The sequence below is a fragment of the Bubalus kerabau genome, chromosome 20 (assembly GCF_029407905.1).
Source record: "Bubalus kerabau isolate K-KA32 ecotype Philippines breed swamp buffalo chromosome 20, PCC_UOA_SB_1v2, whole genome shotgun sequence".
Classification (NCBI taxonomy): Eukaryota; Metazoa; Chordata; class Mammalia; order Artiodactyla; family Bovidae; genus Bubalus; species Bubalus kerabau.
Genome location: NC_073643.1, coordinates 38,574,227 through 38,592,886, shown reverse-complemented (window position 1 = coordinate 38,592,886; position 18,660 = coordinate 38,574,227). Strand labels below are relative to the sequence as shown.

The 18,660-nt window shown below is 40.9% G+C and overlaps 1 protein-coding gene across 4 annotated transcripts in view; it reads right to left on the bottom strand.

Annotated features, from left to right (window-relative positions):
* ADAMTS9 (ADAM metallopeptidase with thrombospondin type 1 motif 9) overlaps nucleotides 1-18,660 on the bottom strand; it is a 160,594-nt gene that overhangs the window by 62,517 nt on the left and 79,417 nt on the right. For 2 of the 4 annotated variants that reach the window (XM_055558400.1, XM_055558397.1), the window contains exons 24-28: nucleotides 14,475-14,579; nucleotides 14,169-14,336; nucleotides 11,597-11,866; nucleotides 6,747-6,908; nucleotides 3,884-4,060 (exon numbers count right to left, since the gene is read on the bottom strand). In XM_055558400.1, the coding sequence (XP_055414375.1) occupies nucleotides 3,884-4,060; nucleotides 6,747-6,908; nucleotides 11,597-11,866; nucleotides 14,169-14,336; nucleotides 14,475-14,579 (882 nt within the window). The remainder of the gene's footprint in view (nucleotides 1-3,883; nucleotides 4,061-6,746; nucleotides 6,909-11,596; nucleotides 11,867-14,168; nucleotides 14,337-14,474; nucleotides 14,580-18,660) is intronic. The other 2 variants (XM_055558398.1, XM_055558401.1) reach the window with 2 other exon arrangements.

The window sequence follows — 18,660 nt, the reverse complement described above, 5'->3', positions numbered from 1 at the left end:
AAAAGAAAAAAAAAGCAACAAAATGTTAAGCCTCTTATATTTTTGTTTATATCACTAAGCATCATTTCCAAATTCAGAAATATTTTTTAAAGTATCCCTTTAAAATACACATTTTAAACTATCCAATTACATAAAGCTTGCCACGTTGTTACTCAGATTTGGGAGAGAGACAGTACAGGTTGGGAGAGATTTACAAAATTAAAAAGTGTCTTTTTAAAACCAAAGGAAACATGTACACGCATTTCTAAGCACACAGCCTACCGGCCTTTACAGTCTGCTGATAAACACTGATTTTTAAACATTGTATATAAAATTAAATAACATGGAAAAAATAAATATGCTTTATTATATAAACACATAGAAATCTGTACTCCTCAAAATATTCAGATAACATGAGGCTTGGCTGCTTAAAATTGTATTCAGAAAGTATGGTAGTGATATTTACAGTCTTTATTTTTCCTAGAGATAGATGCAGTGAGGTGATAAAACACTGATGTCAGACATTCTCTCTACCTACCTACAGAAGCTGCAAACTTTCATATGAAAATGAGGTAGACACAAATTCATAAATTGACCAGGCAGAAACAAAAGCACAGTTCCTTCGTGAGCCCATAAATTCTCATTATTCAGGTTGACAGGCATTATTCCAAAGCACCTAAAGCAAGGCTCAGAGAACACTTTTAAGTTTGTCAGGAAAAATTCACACAAGCAATTCCTCCTAAGGAAAACCATGGCCTCCAAGGCAGTCAGCAAGCAGATATACCTGTTGTAAGTCGCTTCAATCAGGTCCGATTCTTTGCAATCCTACGGACTATAGCCCACCAGGCTCCTCTGTCCATGGGATTTCCCAGGCAAGAATACTGGAGTGGGTTGCCATGCCCTCCTCCAGGGGATCTTCCTGACCCAGGGATTGAACCCAGGTCTTTTATGTCTCCTGCACTGACAGGCAGGTTGTTTACCACTAGTGCCAATGGGGCAATGCAAAAAGGAAAGCTAGAGGACCATCTTGGACAGATTAGCAACCTTTTCAACTTTTGTTACCTCGAAGTGGCTTACTCTAGAATGCTACAGAGTTTTAACCCACTCCTCACTATAGTTTGACAGCTCTCTTTTCAATTTATCCCTCTAGCCACAGGATGTGTGCATGCAATAGGCAAATCAGTGTTAAGAACCTTATTTCAAAAACAAACATTGCCAAGTCAGAGTGCAAGGATGCATTCAAAACAGGACAGAAAAGACAAAATCTAAGGAAGATGTTTTCAACAATCATGATTCTCAATCTCTGGTGATTTGAGCCAGAACTAACAGTCTTAAAATGGGTACTTGAACCCTACATTCACAGAAGCTTCATTTTAGAGTCTGGAAACTGTGCTAACAGCCATTTGGAGTTTCTTTCCTAAATATTGCTCCTTAGTAACAACTGTTGGACTAAGCTATCTTTATTTCGACCTTGGAAAAGACCTACTCACACAGCAGTAGTTGCTTCTCAACACTATCTCCTGTGTGGGGGTACTCGGGATAAGAAAGCAGCTCGGCCAGAGGGGGACTAATGGCTACCCTTGGTCTCTAATAATCGGCCGGAGGGGGACTAATGGCTACCCTTGGTCTCTAATAAATCTAGTTTGCTTTCTCTTGAAAGCAACATGTTAGCACCTCCAATATAGTTTTTCTTGTTGTTAATGTCACTGTCAGTTACAATGATGAAGCACCATAGAAGTGGCTTATGGCTATCAACACAGTTCACTGAGGTATGCTTCAATTTAGAATTACTAAGAAATGGTACCAAAGCATCCATAAAAATCAACATACAAGTAAAATACAAATCCTACCATAAGAATCTGAAAGGCTGCCCTTACATAATTTAAGTCATATATTACAAATGGATCTATTTAAATAAAATGCTTTTGATTTAGTTGATTTTCAAAAATCACCATGAAAAGTCTTGTAAAAGTGGCCTTGCTCCCATGCTGCAGAGGCATTTGAATATACATCTGAATAATGATTACTTTATAAAGGAAGTGCTAAAATCATATAGGCAGCAAAAGCATTTTCAAAATCCACGTATTTGCTTTGGTGCATTACAGAGCATTTAGAATCTCTCTCTCCTTTTCGCTGTGTGTTGGAGAAAACTATGTGCAGCCCCAAGAACAAGAACTATAATAAGAAAAACTTAAAGTCTTTAGTTAAATTATTTAGAAGATCATGTTTTAAAATTTAAGCATTTAAACTCTTAAAGTATCTACGGGAGAGGGTGGTGATCCAGTGTAAAAGAAATTAAACTGTGTTTAGAAAGTGTTCAAGAAAGAGAATGCCATGGTAACTAATATATATATATATATGATATAATATATTGTATATATACTACATACAATATATAATGTATAATAATAATATATTATTATATTATATATACACACATATTCTGAGGGTTAGGAGATGCTTTTTGGTGAATATTAAAGAAACAAAACTTTTTGGAGAGCTACTATATATTTTGATATATACTAAAGTGTGGTGTTGGTGTTGGCTGAGTGAGTGAAAAGATGAAACTATAATGGGCTCAAGAGGGAAAATTTCATGAAAAATAACATGTAACAGGTGACTTAGGGAAGCTGGAATGTCAGAAGATGCTCTTGACATTCTAAGGTTATTTCTGATCTTTTTCGAAACGTTCATTTAGGGAGAATGCCAGTATTGCAGACAAAATACTCTGGGTGAACAATACATCTGAACTGCCCTTGAATAAAATCCTTACAGCCCAGATAAATAGTACTACTTGAGATAATGCGCTAATTCTTCTAGATTTCTACTTAACACAGAGTACAGTAGTTATGCAGCTAGTATTCTACTTATAGATACAATCTCCAACCTTGAAACCTTTGACCCTTAGAAGTATCAACAGATTAGTAGCCATGTCAGATCAGTTAATCTGCTCTTTAGTTGCTTTCAGGAATGGTTAAGGTTTTTTCTCAGAACCCTATAGAACAAAAAAAGGCTTTTGGATATGAATTCACATAATATTAATTCAGCTTCAGTGCAATTAATGCATTCACAGGAAAGTTTACTCTATTTACATGAAACAACCCTAATGGCTCCATACCTGTGGCACCATTTAGCCACAGTATTGTTTTGACACAGATGATCCTTCTGTTTGCCAAGATTTGCCCCAGAAGTTTGCATAGTATTTATAGAGCCAAATCTGTCTCACAATGGTGTTTAAAAGCAGATGACAAAGGAAGCCTAGGACCAAAGGAAAAACCGGTCTCAAACGGGCTTTGTGTCTTGATAGGAGAGACAACATTTTAGATGCCTTGAATGGCATCAGGTCACTGAGTCCACTGTTTGTCTTTGGAATTTTCCAAATGATTTCACTTGATTTTATGGGCACAGCCTTTTTGGCGATTGTGTTGAGAGCTGTACCCGAGTCACACAGGCAAAGTATAGTCACTGAATCAAAAATTGCTTTGGCCTCAATAAGCAGGTATCTTCCCGCCAAAGTCAATACCACCAGCTTTGAAAAGGAAAGAATATCTGCTTCTGAGTTGTCTGCTTAAATCACTTTGGAGTTTAAAAATGGCACGGAGTTTCTTAAAAAAAGAAAAATACACACAAACATATATAGTCTAGTTCTAGAAAAGGATGCTACTTTTTGGCATTGGCAAAAGGCCTGTATGAGGTACACGTATCCTGTAAAGTCACTTTGGCAATATCATTTAAAAAAATGAATTTTGTTGAATGTCAATATGAAGAAAAGAACAGACTGTGTATAGTACAGTTCCAGGGATGCCCTTGTGAGGAGGACAATCTGTCTCAAAGGAGTGACCCAGAGCACCTTGGAATTGGAGTGTTAGTTTTAGTTAGCAAACATGAATAGTTAGGGCCGTACCGAACTCCAAGGGCCAGCACTCCAGGCAGCATCTTGAGGACAAGCGTGTGTGTTACACTGCTCTCGATCTGGAGGCTTGTCAAGAATTTCACAGCTCAGATCCGGAAATCGTTCCCCGCTGGGCCTCTGACAGACAACCAGCCTTGTTCTCAAGCCTCCACCACACAGCTTAGTACACTGAAAGAAGAGAAAGGAAGGCTGCAGTTATTCTGTCTGAACAGCCAGTGGCAAATTTTCTTTCCCCATGAGAAAAATGTTTTAGCCAAGATAGATTATGGCACCAGGCAAGATAAGCCGATAGGCAGAACGAAGCTCAATTACCAAAAGTATACATACAGCAGACTGGAGTCCTGTCCTTTCATGCTGTGGTGTGTGTGTCAGTCGCTCAGTTGTGTCCGACTCTTTGTGACCCCATGGACTGTAGCCTGTCAGGCTCTTCAGTCCATGCGATTTCCCAGGCAAGAATACTGGAGTGGGCATCCACTCCCTTCTCCAGGGATCCTCCCGACCCAGAGTTTGAACCTGGGTCTCCCGCATTGAGGGATGATTCTTTACCATCTGAGACACCAGGGAAGCCCCCTTTCATGGTAGCTATTGTTTATTAAGCATTTGCTCTTCATCTGTACTAAATGCTTATATATATGTTATCTCATCAAGAGGAGAGTGTAATTATATGGGGCAACTGAGTTTAAGAGAGCATAACTTCATTAAGGTCAATTCAGCAGCAGGTGTCCAGGATAAGATTACAGCCTTTTCTTTCAGGTATTCAAAACCCAAATCAAAGAAACAGATAAAAATCTAAAAACCACTTAGTACCAAATCAAGGATATAATGACTGAGCTGGTCTCTTTTCTGGCAACCTCTAGAAAGTTGTCACCAACCTCTTGGCTATTCTGTGACTCCAGTCTCCGTAGACCTTTCTGACGTCCAAATATTTTATGCTATCTCTGAATCTGAGGATAATGATGCATTCCCCCAGGATGAGTCAACAGTGTGGTGGGAATGCTGGATACAGTTCTGACTGTTGGCTGGACCCACGCTTCTGAGGCAGGAACAAGTTGTATTTCTTGGACAGTACCATGGAGCTCACATCCAGGAACACTGACTGTTCCCCTGCTGTGTCAAGGCCAGATCTCCCATGGAATTTGGAATGATCTGGTCTGTGCTGACAGCCAGCATCCCAGCAAATGCGTGTACTCTCCTGGCTTTAATCCAATTACAGAAGCTTACGCACAGGCCCCATGGGACAGAGCTTTATGAGGAGTTTCAGGAAACCCACAATATATGCGTCTCCAAACCTGACTTCCCTTTCCGGTCTTTCAGCAAAGCCCTCCAGAATGACGTACTATCAACAAAGGTTAACAAAACTCTGTTATGAGTGCCTATGACTACTAGGTTACGTGAATGAAAGCATGAAATGTGGACACGGGACTTCGATTAGCCAGGGGTGTAGACTAACATGGCCTTCCATCTCATGTGTCTCTGTTCCCCTCTTGGTGGGCATAGGGGGCCTCCATGATGTTAATCCTTGTGTTTTATTTTATAAATTTTATAGTCAAGATAGAACAACTCAACAAACTCTAAGTATGTGCTCTCCCTGTAGATTCGAGTAGAAATATATACTCTTTAATTAAATACAAAACAAAAAACATCTAAGTCCTACACATGATAGTGGCTTAAAACCCCATTCAATAATATAGTCATACTAATGATAATTATTATTAGTAGTAATAATACTGATTATCATTATTATAATAGCAGCTAACTATGATTGAAGGCTACAGGCTAGGTTTTGACGTGCACTATCTCATATAGCATGAATATTATGAAGTGGGTGCCATTATTTATTCTCATGTACAGATGAGAATACAGATATTTGGCAAAGTTATATTATTTGTCAAAGCCACAAAGCTTGTAAGAGCCAGGGCTGGGACGGGGGCCCAGTTTTGTCTGCTCCAAATATTCTACAGCCTTTCATCAATCATAGCTGACAGTCCTTTTTTTATTATTATTAATTTTTATTGGCATGTAGCTGCTTTACAATTAGTAGTCAAAAGCAGTAGCTTTTGTGTTAGTTTCTGCTGTACAATGGAATGAATCAGTTATATGTTTACATATATCCCCTCTTTTTTGGATTTCCTTCCTATTTAGGTCATTACAGAGCACTGAGTAGAGTTCCCTGTGCTCTACAGTAGGTTCTCATTAGCTATCTATTTTATACATAGTAGTGTATACACGTCAATCCCAATCTCCCAATTCTTCCTCCCTACTCCCCCTTGGTATCCATTCATTTGTTCTCTACACCTGTGTCTCTATTTTCATAGCAAGCAATTCTTAAAAGGTTAAGAGCTGAAGAATTTCATTATTTGAGACTATACAGCTAATTATTCACTTCTATGATTACAATGCATCACCTCTGACAAGAATAACAGCTCCTAATCCCTGATGAACAACAGCTGGTTCATTACGAATTTGAAATACTGGGAGACACAACGCCATGAGAACAATGGTGTACCACAAACACCCCCAAATTATGAAGATGGCAAAACTTCCATTGATTAATTTAACACACATTTCCAGTCACTTTAAAAGCACCCATGTTTTAATCAGCAGAGGTTTACATTTTAAACTAACATTATCTGTATTCTTTCCTAACTTATCTCTCCTATGTAGTCAAGCCATTTCTATATGGTAATAAATGCACTTTTAAAATAGTCCATAATTAAGATAGATCTCCTAGTTAATCTGAAATCAAGAAGCTTTAACTAGAGCCAGTTCTTCTTCCTTCATATAAACTATGAACAACAGCACTGTTTGGTATTTGTTTTTTCCCAAAGGATGTATAAGTGGAGTTTGCGCTCACCTCTCCCCAGCTGCCATAAGCCCACTGAGGGCAAGGGCCAGATTCGCAGGCTCTGTGCTCATCAGGTTTGATTCTCTCCACGCAGTCGTTGGCAGTGTATCCGTTCTCATCCTGACACACAACAACACGCCGCTGGGACCCACCAGCACAGGTACTGGAACACTGAACACAGCAGACATTGGTCAGCAGGTTAATCCCCACCTCAGGCTCCACCTCGAGGACCCAGAAAGCAGCTGGCTCAAGGGTCAGAGACAAATGTGGCAGAAACCACTCTCAAGTCGTCCACAATGGACAGAATGCAATCCTGAGCGTCTCCCTTTCACGCAGCTGCTTAATGTTCAGGTCTTAGCAATATTTGGAGGGCAGAAACACAACTTCCCCCTTGTGCATGTTAGGTCTCAGTAGGTGTTTAGCAACTGCCTAATGAGTGATCATGTCTTGTGATTTCCAGAGCAATCCGATTCATCCTCTGCAACTCTGAGAGGTGCAGGCGTACTGACTGACACCACAGTCTACTGGGAAATTCTTTTTCTTTTCAAAACTGCTAGCACTTATTTAGAACCAACATTTAACCTCCCTTTCAACACAGGGGTCAAATCACTTGCTTAAGGAATTGCCAGTTGTTTGAAATTAAGCTTCTATACTAATTCCTTCAATTATCCAAGGAAAGCATCATGGAATGTCACTTACATATCGTTTCCTTGCAGCTAACATTCCCTTCTCTCCCTTCACTTTAAAAGCCTCTACTTTCGTAGCTAATGTAGCGAGATTTGTTTTTCTTCTTTATTCTTATTCCCCAATGAACTTGAATTCCATATTGACAAACTTCTCTTCAGGTGCATGAGCCCAGCCATGTCTCTCATGGTTGTCACAGAATTATGTTCAGCCTTCAGCTTATTTCCCACACAAGCTTCTCATAGCTCTCTTATTTATCTGCATCGTGAGTGTTTTTTTTTTTTCCCTCTTTCCATTTTTTCCTTATCTTTTGAAACCCGATGTGTTTGCTAGTCTCCTTCACTCTGACCCTTAACTTGTAAAATCTGTTTGCCTGTAAAAAAACCATCAAGTCCTCTAAGCAGTGCAATTCTCACAACTTATCAAGTCTCAAACTGTATTTGCAACAGTTTTGAGTTCCAGGTTCCAAAGGTTGATAGGTGCTATCAAACTCCAGCTCAAACTAGTGTTATTTAAAAATAACTGTAAATACTGCTCGTTGCTGGTCACCTTCTATATAAAGATGTGAAGAAGTTTTTTACTTATTGTACTGGACTTTAGTTCAATTTCCCTGCCAATGTTGGTAAAATTATGAATGATTTTCAAATATACTGAGCTTAATTTTTTAAATGCAGAGCAGGATAATAGATTTATTAATTCTGTCTGAGCAATTATTTAGGAGATTTTTGATTTAACAAAATCCCACCTCTATTCTCTGAGGGTTCTGTTATACTTACTCTAAACTTAAAAATACTTGTTTTCTACTTTTAAACAGCTTAGTACACAAGAAACACAGAGAACTATTATTTTAGTTGGCTTTGTTTGGGGCCAAGAATTTGAAATCTTAGGAAGGACCTTCAATAGTATAAAGAGATTTGGAATATATATTTTGGCCCTTGGATTTTTCCTTTGATAATAAAATCTTGATTCATTTGTTTATTATCTCACCTGTGTTATTGTCCCCAATAAAATGATAAGTCTCCTCAGAACTTCAATATCATACTTGTAACCCTAGTAGGTTCCACAGTGCTGGTCACATGATTAGAGTTTCTGGAAGGAATAGCTTCATAAACCACAGGCTATCCTCCCTTCAATATGGCTGAGTGGAGCAAGGAAGGACAACAGATACAGGGTCAGCTTAATGCATTGGCTGCCCAGTGACCAGTCCAATGCTTCCTACAGAGAATCTGACCAGAGACAGAGCTCAGCTGGGGGCCAAGCAATTGCCCAGCACAGTCTAGAACTCGCACTGCACCATTCTCGACCCAGGGTCAGCCAGGGTCTTTATACTCCCATATCAAGGTGAAATATTGTACATGATCTTTCTCCAGGTCCAATTTTGCCACATTTTTTTTTTTTTTTTTAATTAATAGGGATTCTTCATTCCATTCCCATGTTGCAGAATTTCACTCTGGACTACTTTTGTTAACAATTTTCCTATCCTCTTTAGACAACATATTTTCCTAGGTAAACATTCCTTTGAACAAACCCTGTATCTATCATCGACACTCTACAAAACAAGAGAGAATGGCCATTAGGGAAGCAAGAGATGATGGACATCTGTTTGTTTTTTTTTAACCTGCCTCGTATATTTCCCATTGATATCTGGCAGGCTGGATTTTCCTTTAAGAAATCCATCAATGGACCTCACCTTAGTGGGACTGTATTTTTGGGGGGCCATGCCATGCCATATGCAGGATCTTAGTTCCCTGACCAGGGATCGAACCTGTGCCCCTGCAGTGGAAGTGCGGAGTCTCAATCACTGGACTACCAGGGAAGTCCCAGTGGGACTATTTTTTAAGAAGTTCTACACTTTCCTGATCAAGGAGTAAGTAGAACTGGCTGAGCCAATCAGACTTTCCTGGGAATTTGAATCCTGAGCAGAGCAACCCAAGGGTGGTTCAGAGTGAAAAGGGTTCATTAAGATAGACACTTCTTAAAGAAATGATCTTACAGATATTGTTCCATCTAGACTGGCAAACCACAGCCTCGGGGCCAAATCCAGCCTGCCAGCTGCATTTATAACTAAAGCTTTGTGGGAACACAGCCATGTCCACTTGTTTACATTTTGTCTATGCCTGCTTTTGTGCTAAGACAGCAGAGTCTGTTAGTTGCAACAGAGACTGTATGGTCCACACAGCTGAAAATATTATCTGGCCCTTTGCAGAAAAAATTTACCAACCCTCAATGAGATCCCTGAAGATGCTCTGGGCTCAGTCTCTACTGGGGCTAAATGAACAGTTTTGCTTTCCCTTGAAAGAACCAGTTCCTTTTCTTTTGCTTGCAACCAGAGACCCCTAGTCGCTAACACTGAAAATCTCATAGAAGGTTTGAGTTTACACAAACACATCTGGAAAATGAAGTTCTGATTCCAGAATCTACTGAAAATGCTAGATTCCCGTTCTCTAGTGTTCATAATTCTCTGCTGCCTTTCCTGCTGTTGCAGGCAGGAAGAATCAAGCATCCCAAACCACGAAGAGAGGTATACGCATGCCACACACTCCTGGGAGTAAGTCAGGCACATCAAGCAAGAGCTGAAAAATCTCATCATCCACCTTCAGCCTCACTTAACTTAGAAAAAAAAAAAAAAAATCCCCAAACAAAAAACAGGCACAATGAGGAGAAGAATGGTATTGCCCATTGCTGCAAAAAGGTTACTTAATCCTCCTTAATTGGGAACTCTGCCCAAGGGCAGAATCATTCAATCTTAAAGGAATGCATTATCCACAAATGTAGTCCTAAATCAGAATAGCTTTCAATTTTTTTTAAGTTCTAATTTTATCATTAGAATACACATGTTTGAGCTGTGAATTTTTTCAACTAGAAAAATCATGGGACACTCAGTGATGACCTCGCTTGATCACTCTTTAATTTCATAGAACCCAAATTTCTTCTAACCCAGGCAAAAGAAGCTTCAAAGTGGAAAGTAAGGGAGGAGAATGAGGTGGTGAAGGTCCTGGGCAGATGTTCTGCTTACAATCAAGAGGTCCAGTGTATAAAACCCATAAGGGCCATCAACATCACAGGAAAGTAAGCCTAATTCATTGAAACATAACCATGGTGGAAAACTGACCAGTTCCTTCTAAAGCTTTTTAGTCCAGAAATAATTAAACACGGTTAGCAGTACTAGAAGGAAACAAATAATAAACAATTAAAAAGAAGACTTCATGAGAGATTAATAAACACCAAACTCCCCAAACCTCCCCCAGGATCTCCTGCTGCCCTACCCTTCCTGTAGCTCCTTTAGACATGTCCAGTATTCCAGAATATAATTATTTTTTGGAAAACTATTCAGTAAAAATTTCTAGAACTTTTGAGAGCATATTTTTCCTTTGAATGTTAAATACTATTTGTCAAGTTCTTTCTAGTTTGAAGGATAAAGATAATGATAACAATAATCATCAACATTTAATTTTCACTCTATGGCTGGGAGAGTGTGAAACAGTATTTGCATTGCTTGATTTAATTCTTACAACAACCCAACAAAGTCACCACTATCATTAACTTTGTTTTAGCGATGATGAAACAGGCTCACATTGGAAAGGGGACCAGCTGAAGACCCTAAAATTGGAAAGTGCAAGTCCTTGGATCAAACAGAGGCAACTTCTCTCAAAGCCTTTGCAGTTAACCATTGAGTTAATGGTATTTTTCCTCTAAGCACAGATTTTACCCGGCTGAGTGTTTCTCTCCTAATCCGCTACTACAAATGGCATAGCAAATGTGCCACTTTAAGACTGCACTCATCTGGAAAATAGCAAGAAGGAAAATGACTTTCATTAAAAATTTCCTTTCAGAAAAGTTCTTCTGCCCTTTGAATTTTCCTTCAGGTAAGGAGGAGCCGTCTGCCAGCTCCAGGATCAATCATCATGGCCTTCACAGTACCTTCTAGGAAGCTGCCTGATCAAGTCACCCAGCAGTGACACCCCCTGCTCCACCTGGTTAGAGGTTAAGGTAGCTTAGAGTCTCAAGTGACACCCCTTCCGGGACTACAATTAACCCCAACAAATGAAAAGTGCACATCAATCCCTCCTGAGATAAAGATGTTCCAGAGGTGTTTCTAGTCTGCTTCTCTCTGAGCATTATATCAAGTGAAAGAGAAGAAGGCAAATTCGAGAAAGACTTGAGGGACTACTCACCGCTCCCCAGGGGCCTGTCCTCCACTGATTTCCTCCGAGCACATGGGTGCGGCTAGGGCTGATGCTCCTGGGGTGATAGTCCTCATTCAGGAAAGGGTTCTGAGAAAGGTCTGTGTCTGGGGTCCACTGAGGGCATGGTGACATGGAACAGTCCTGGTCAGTTTCTGGGATATAATCTGGGTCGCACTCACTTTGATCGATCACGTGGTCACTGTAGTTGACACAGACCACTTGCCGGGTCGTCCTACCTTGCCCACATGTCACGGAGCACTACATTGGATATTCAGAAAGGGAAAGAGAAAGGATATTCAGCCAGTTGCTCAGGCCAAAAAACCTGGCATATATCCTAGTGGCTCAGATGGTAAAGAATCTGCCTGCACGGTGGGAGACCCGGTTTTCATCTCTGGGTTGGGAAGGTCACCTGGGGAAGGGAATGGCTACCCACTCCAGTATTCTTGCCTGGAGAATCCCATGAAGAGAGGAGCCTAGAGGGCTGCAGTCCATGGGGTTACAAAGAGTCAGACATGACTGAGTGACTAACACTTTCACTTTTCACATTCCATTCTCTCCCCTTTTATTCCCACCACAAGGCCATTTCATGGAGAATGCCTGTTGTGTATATTCAAAATACACCCCCAATCAGCCACTTCCCATCATCTCTGCCATTGCCTCCCTGGTCCAGGCCACCACCTTCCCCTGCCGGGACTACTGCAGTGGCCTTTCAGCTGGGGACCTATTGGTAATCTTGATGCCTTCACCCACAATCCAAGTCTGTTATCCACAGATATGTTAACCATATCATAAACCATGACCCTTGCGAACAAAACTCAGATCATGTCATTCATCTAGTGACTGCCCAATTCACTGTGAGTCATGTCCAGAGTCCTTTCCTGGACCTGGTAGGCCCTTCATGATGTGGTCACTGGCTACCTTTCTGACACATCTCTTTTTATTCCCTATACACTGCACTTCAGCCCCACTGACCTTATGGATGTTTTTTGACTAGGCCAAGAACATCCCAATCTCAGGGTCTTTGCAGCTACTCTACTTTCCGTTGCACAACACAGATATCCATGTGGCTCACTGCTTCACTTCATGTAAGTGCTGGCCAGTGCAATGTGGGGACTTTTCTGACTACCTTGTCTAAAAGCACATCATCTCCTTCTCTCCGCCATCACTGTGCTTGACCTTTTTTCTAGTACTTATCAGTATCTGGTGCTGTATCATATATTTATATCATTATTTGCTCATTGACTGGAATTGCCACTGTCATGATCTTCATAAAGGCAAGGACTTTCTTATTTGTCAGTCACTGCCCTTTCTTGGAGAAGGCAATAGCAACCCACTCCAGTACTCTTGCCTGGAAAATCCCATGGATGGAGGAGCCTGGTGGGCTGCAGTCCATGGGGTCGCTAAGAGTCGGACATGACTGAGCGACTTCACTTTCACTTTTCACTTTCATGCACTGGAGAAGAAAATGGCAACCCACTTCAGTGTTCTTGCCTGGAGAATCCCAGGGATGGCAGAGCCTGGTGGGCTGCCATCTATGGGGTCGCACAGAGTCGGACACGACTGAAGCGACTTAGCAGCAGCAGCAGCCCTTTCTTAGTAAGTTTGACAAATACCTGGTGAGTAGACTGATGGATGTGATAGACATCTGTGTGTGTATATTTGGAAGCTCAGGGCATGAGAGTGAGGTTATCTACAACTGAGCACCTTCTTCATTCTAAGCATTTAATAGACAGACTCTCAAACAATCCTTATAATCTATATTATAAGCTATTCTTTTTTGCCTCTTTTAAGAGCAGAAGAAACTGAAGTTCAAGGATTTACACCAGACTGCTCAAGGTCATGCAGCCAGTTAACATCAAGGTCTGGATGTTTACACAGCTTTCTCTGGACCCAAAGATTTGGATTTTCACAGATTTGGATTTTCTTTCAGATTTCACATATGTATTAATGGTGTTTATTGAGATATTCACCTCCATTCTCTTCACCTATCCTGAGCTTTGGATTTCCTGGACTCAGAAGCTTTTTGCAAGGCAGAAAGCAGCAGCTACCTGAAGACAAAGGCTTTTTCTATTTTTATAAAAGTCCACAGGTGATTCCCAGTGTGCACAGGAGAATCCATAGTGTTAGCTGAGGATTCCCACTTCTTACTCTTGGCAGGGAAGCAGAGGCACAGGACTTCAGGGAACCATAGGATGCGGGAGGCACCCAGATTCAAGCTGAGGCTCCCCTTTCCTCCCCTAATTCTCCCTGCCACTTCTGGCACTACACAAGCCTATTACATTCTAATGTGGCTTGGCTCAATTAAAACTGCATTTTTCAATCAGCCCAACAGGATGTGGGCTTAAGTAGACTGTAAGTTAATTTACACATTTTGAAGAAATGTGCACTTCTTGCACATCTGGTTACGATTCATACCAGCTGCACATACATGGAGAAAAATAATTCACAAACCAAAGTCCAATTCTAAAATAGTACTGATTGACCTTCTTGACCCATGACTAGTCATCCTTCTTATGGCTCCCCCAGTCCTCTCCCAATTCCAAAGAATTCACTTGCTTACAGGGTTCCAGTCCAGAGCCTTCCATTGCCCGCAGGGAGTCACAGAACATTCCTCCTTTGCCACTGGTCTAGGCAGGGTCGCACAGGCACTGTCATCAGCCACAGAGCCGTCCTCATCCCGACAGCTGACATATCTCATCCGGGTACCTTTTCCACAAGTGGCTGAGCACTAGGTGTTGGGGTGAAATAATGCAGAAAGGTTATTTGAAATGGTCATTCACTGGATAGCAACCTACTTCCTAAAGTCATGTCAGAGAACATCTGCCTCTCCTTCCACCCTCTCTACTTCTTCCATTGTACTTCTTACTGGAGTCCAGGACCCAAATCGCCACTGGGTCCTTGGCGCACTGTGTGTGCTTCTCCTTGCTTCCGGGGCAGCTGGGGGAGGCTGACAAGATGGCAATTCACAGTCCTAGAAGAGGATGGGAAGAAAGAGCCAAAGTTACCTTTCAGCCATGGCACATATGAATATAAGGACTGATAATTCTAAGATCTCAGGCTTCACTGCGATTTGGGGCAAGTCACATGACAAGTCACAGGATATCTTGGGCTTCCCTAGTGGCTCAGACAGTAAAGAATCCACCTGCAATGTGGGAAAACTGGATTCAACTCCAGGTCGGGAAGATCCCCTGGAGAAGGGAATGGCAACCCATTCCATTGGTATTCTTGCCTGGAGTGGGTATTCTTGCCTGGAGAATTCCATGGACAGAGAAACTTGGTGGGTTACAGTCCATGGAGTTGCAAAGAGTCAGGCAAGACTGAGTGACTAACACTTTTATTTTCACATGACATCTCTCAGTTCCAACTACAAATTCAACTGTAAAATGGGATATAATCTAAGTCCCTTTGTGGGTGCCTTAATACGGAGCAGGAGTTTACTTTATAATTTTCTTTCTTTTTTTTTTTTTTTGGCCATGCCTCATGCCACTTGCAATTTTAGTTTCCCAACCAGAGATTGAACTTGTGCCCCCTGCAGTGGAAGCAGTAAGTCTTAACCACTGGACGACCAGGGAACTCCCAACTTCATGATTTTCAAAACCGTATTTATTTACCTATTTGTGTGAAGAGAAATATTATAAAATGGCACATAATTTAGAAAAAGCAATATGCCCTTTTAAAATTATTGTTACTTAAAAACAAATTCTGAATGCCAAATTCTGTTCCTACATTTTGTTTCCTAGTCAGATTTTGCTAGCCATGAATGTGCTTCAAGTGTACCTGAAGATACCTCCTGAAGCCCTGAAGAAGGTCAAATCTAGCTATAACAGGTGTGTTCAACATTCCAAAGCCTAGAATTTGTATCACACCCCTCAATCAGAGGAAATTCCTATAATGGATTGAGGTTATTCATGCATAGATAATATTCCCAGATTTACAAATGGGAAAATGAAAGTCCACACCCGATCACTATCATTCCAAGCATCAGTGGTTATCAAATGTTCTTTGATTAAATGCATACCCATTAAATTCCCAGGAAGCCCTGGGCACAGTGCAAAGTGCTAGAGGCTTGGGGCTTAAGTGACTTTAGGAAGCTTACAGACCTAACAGGAAATTCTGTTATCTGGCTCCAGACCTTGCCGATTCCTCTGCCTGGGTCCAAAGAAAGGTACAGGGAACTTGGCACAGTGAAGAATTTATTCACATGCTACAAATGCAGAAGCTTCCCTATAGTCAATCCATGAATATTACTGAATAACTTAGAAATATATTTTGTGAATTTCTAAGCAAGTTGCTAAGACCTCATTTCTTGATTGTTCAGATGTCACAGCTAATACTTCCCAGTTAACATGCACTGAATTGGAGCATTTCAATAAATGAAACTAAGAATGACACAAGTCACATGTGGTGTTTGGTTAACTGATCAGTGATGACGACATGAACTACACTGCCATACTCGTTTCCTTTTGAGACTCTTCATCCATCAACGACCCAAGCTGCAAAGTAGCAGAGTGAGGGTCTCAGAGCGAGGCAGTACACCTGCCAGATGGGGCCTCAGAGCGTGAGTTCTGGGCATAGTGTGGATTCAAATCCTATCTTCTGCAATTAGCAAAGCTGATGTGAAAACCCATTTTTCATGACATACTCTCTTTATATAAATGATGCCAGAATCAAGGTCCACATTGAACAGTATACTGGTGAATGATTATCAGCTAGATCTCTTGAGAAACAAGGTGTGTTTATAGATACAGGTATGTGTGTATATATATTTGTATATATATGCTTATTATAAGTTTTTTTCTGATATAAATAATGTGTAGCATAAAGTTTACAAACAGTAATAAGATATAAAATTTTACATTTTAAATTCCATCAGATCAGATCAGATCAGTCACTCAGTCGTGTCCGACTCTTTGCAACCCCATGAATCGCAGCACGCCAGGCCTCCCTATCCATCACCAACTCCCGGAGTTCACTGAGATTCACGCCCATCGAGTCAGTGATGCCATCCAGCCATCTCATCCTCTGTCGTCCCCTTCTTCTCTTGCCCCTAATCCCTCACAGCATCAGAGTCTTTTCCAATGAGTCAACTCTTCGCATGAGGTGGCCAAAGTACTGGAGTTTCAGCTTCAGCATCATTCCCTCCAAAGAAATCCCAGGGCTGATCTCCTTCAGAATGGACTGGTTGGATCTCCTTGCAGTCCAAGGGACTCGCAGGAGTCTTCTCCAACACCACAGTTCAAAAGCATCAATTCTTCGGCGCTCAGCCTTCTTCACAGTCCAACTTTCACATCCACACATGACCACAGGAAAAACCATAGCCTTGACTAGACGGACCTTTGTTGGCAAAGGAATTTCTCTGCTTTTGAATATGCTATCTAGGTTAGTCATAACTTTCCTTCCAAGGAGTAAGCGTCTTTTAATTTCATGGCTGCAGTCTCCATCTGCAGTGATTTGGGAGCCCAAAAAATTAAAGTCTGACACTGTTTCCACTGTTCCCCATCTATTTCCCATGAAGTGGTGGGACCGGATGCCATGATCTTGGTTTTCTGAATGTTGAGCTTTAAGCCAACTTTTTCACTCTCCACTTTCACTTTCATCAAATTCCATAGAGCCAATTAATTCTTACAGATTATTTTTGTTGATTTTTGCTGAACTCTTGAATCTAGTGCCAAACTATGGCTGTCATTGCTAGACCAGAGTAGTTCTGACATGAATGTTAGCTGATATTTTGCTTACAACTGAGTACTGTGAAGGAGAAACAATGAAGATGTATGTCAGAACTTCACTCATTCACCAATGACATGAACAATTTCTTTGCTGAGTCAGGCAATAATTTTCAAATAACAGAAAGATATATCTTTAATTTTTTTGTATGTGTTCTTCACAACATAATAGCTGCAGACATAAAACTGTTTAAAGTTGAGTCTGCATTATGAACACTTGCTCTATCATCTTTTAAGCCGAAATAATCAACATGAAAATCAATTAAACTCCGACTCACAGCATTTGCTGATTTCTGTGGTATAAGTACTCTCACTATGGCCAATGTCAACCTAACAAATTAATATCAGTGAACACAGACTGGGAAAGGATGTGCAATGGTTCACCATTATATAGTATTTTCACCATGCAAATACATACAAATGTAATGTAAATCATAGTAGTAAGAAATAAAGTATTAAAATATAGGAAGATAATTAGAAAGTGATAAGCTCTGAATATTTTTCAACCTATTTTTAATATTATCCATTTAATTATAGGTTTTTATTTTCAATTTTCAACAATGGCAGTATATAACAACCAGCTTGCAAAATTTCTGAAAATTTACCAACCATCACTTGTGAGCTGCAACAAGACAGCTCCAACACTTGCAGCCTGAACATATGATACCATTTGCTGAACCCTACATTGGATTTTTGGAACCCTCCAAAATCACTGCAGATGGTGACTGCAGCCATGAAATTAAAAGACGCTTACTCCTTGGAAGGAAAGTTATGACCAACCTAGATAGCATATTCAAAAGCAGAGACATTCCTTTGCCAATAAAGGTCCGTCTAGTCAAGGCTATGGTTTTTCCAGTGGTCATGTATGGATGTGAGAGTTGGATTGTGAAGAAAGCTGAGCGCCCAAGAATTGATGCTTTTGAACTGTGGTGTTGGAGAAGACTCCTGCGAGTCCCTTGGACTGCAAGGAGATCCTACCAGTCCATCCTAAAGGACAGCAGTCCTGAGTGTTCATTGGAAGGACTGATGCTGAGGCTGAAACGCCAATACTTTGGCCACCTCATGCAAAGAGTTGACTCACTGGTAAAGACTCTGATGCTGGGAGGGATTGAGGGCAGGAGGAGAAGCAGACGACAGAGGATGAGGTGGCTGGATGGCATCACCGACTCAATGAACATGAGTTTGGGTGAAATCCGGGAGTTGGTGATGGACAGGGAGGCCTGGCGTGCTGCAATTCGTGGGGTTGCAACGAGTCGGACACGACTGAGTGACTTAACTGACTGAACTGACTGACACTGGAATTATTAAAAAAAAATCTGAGTTCAAGAA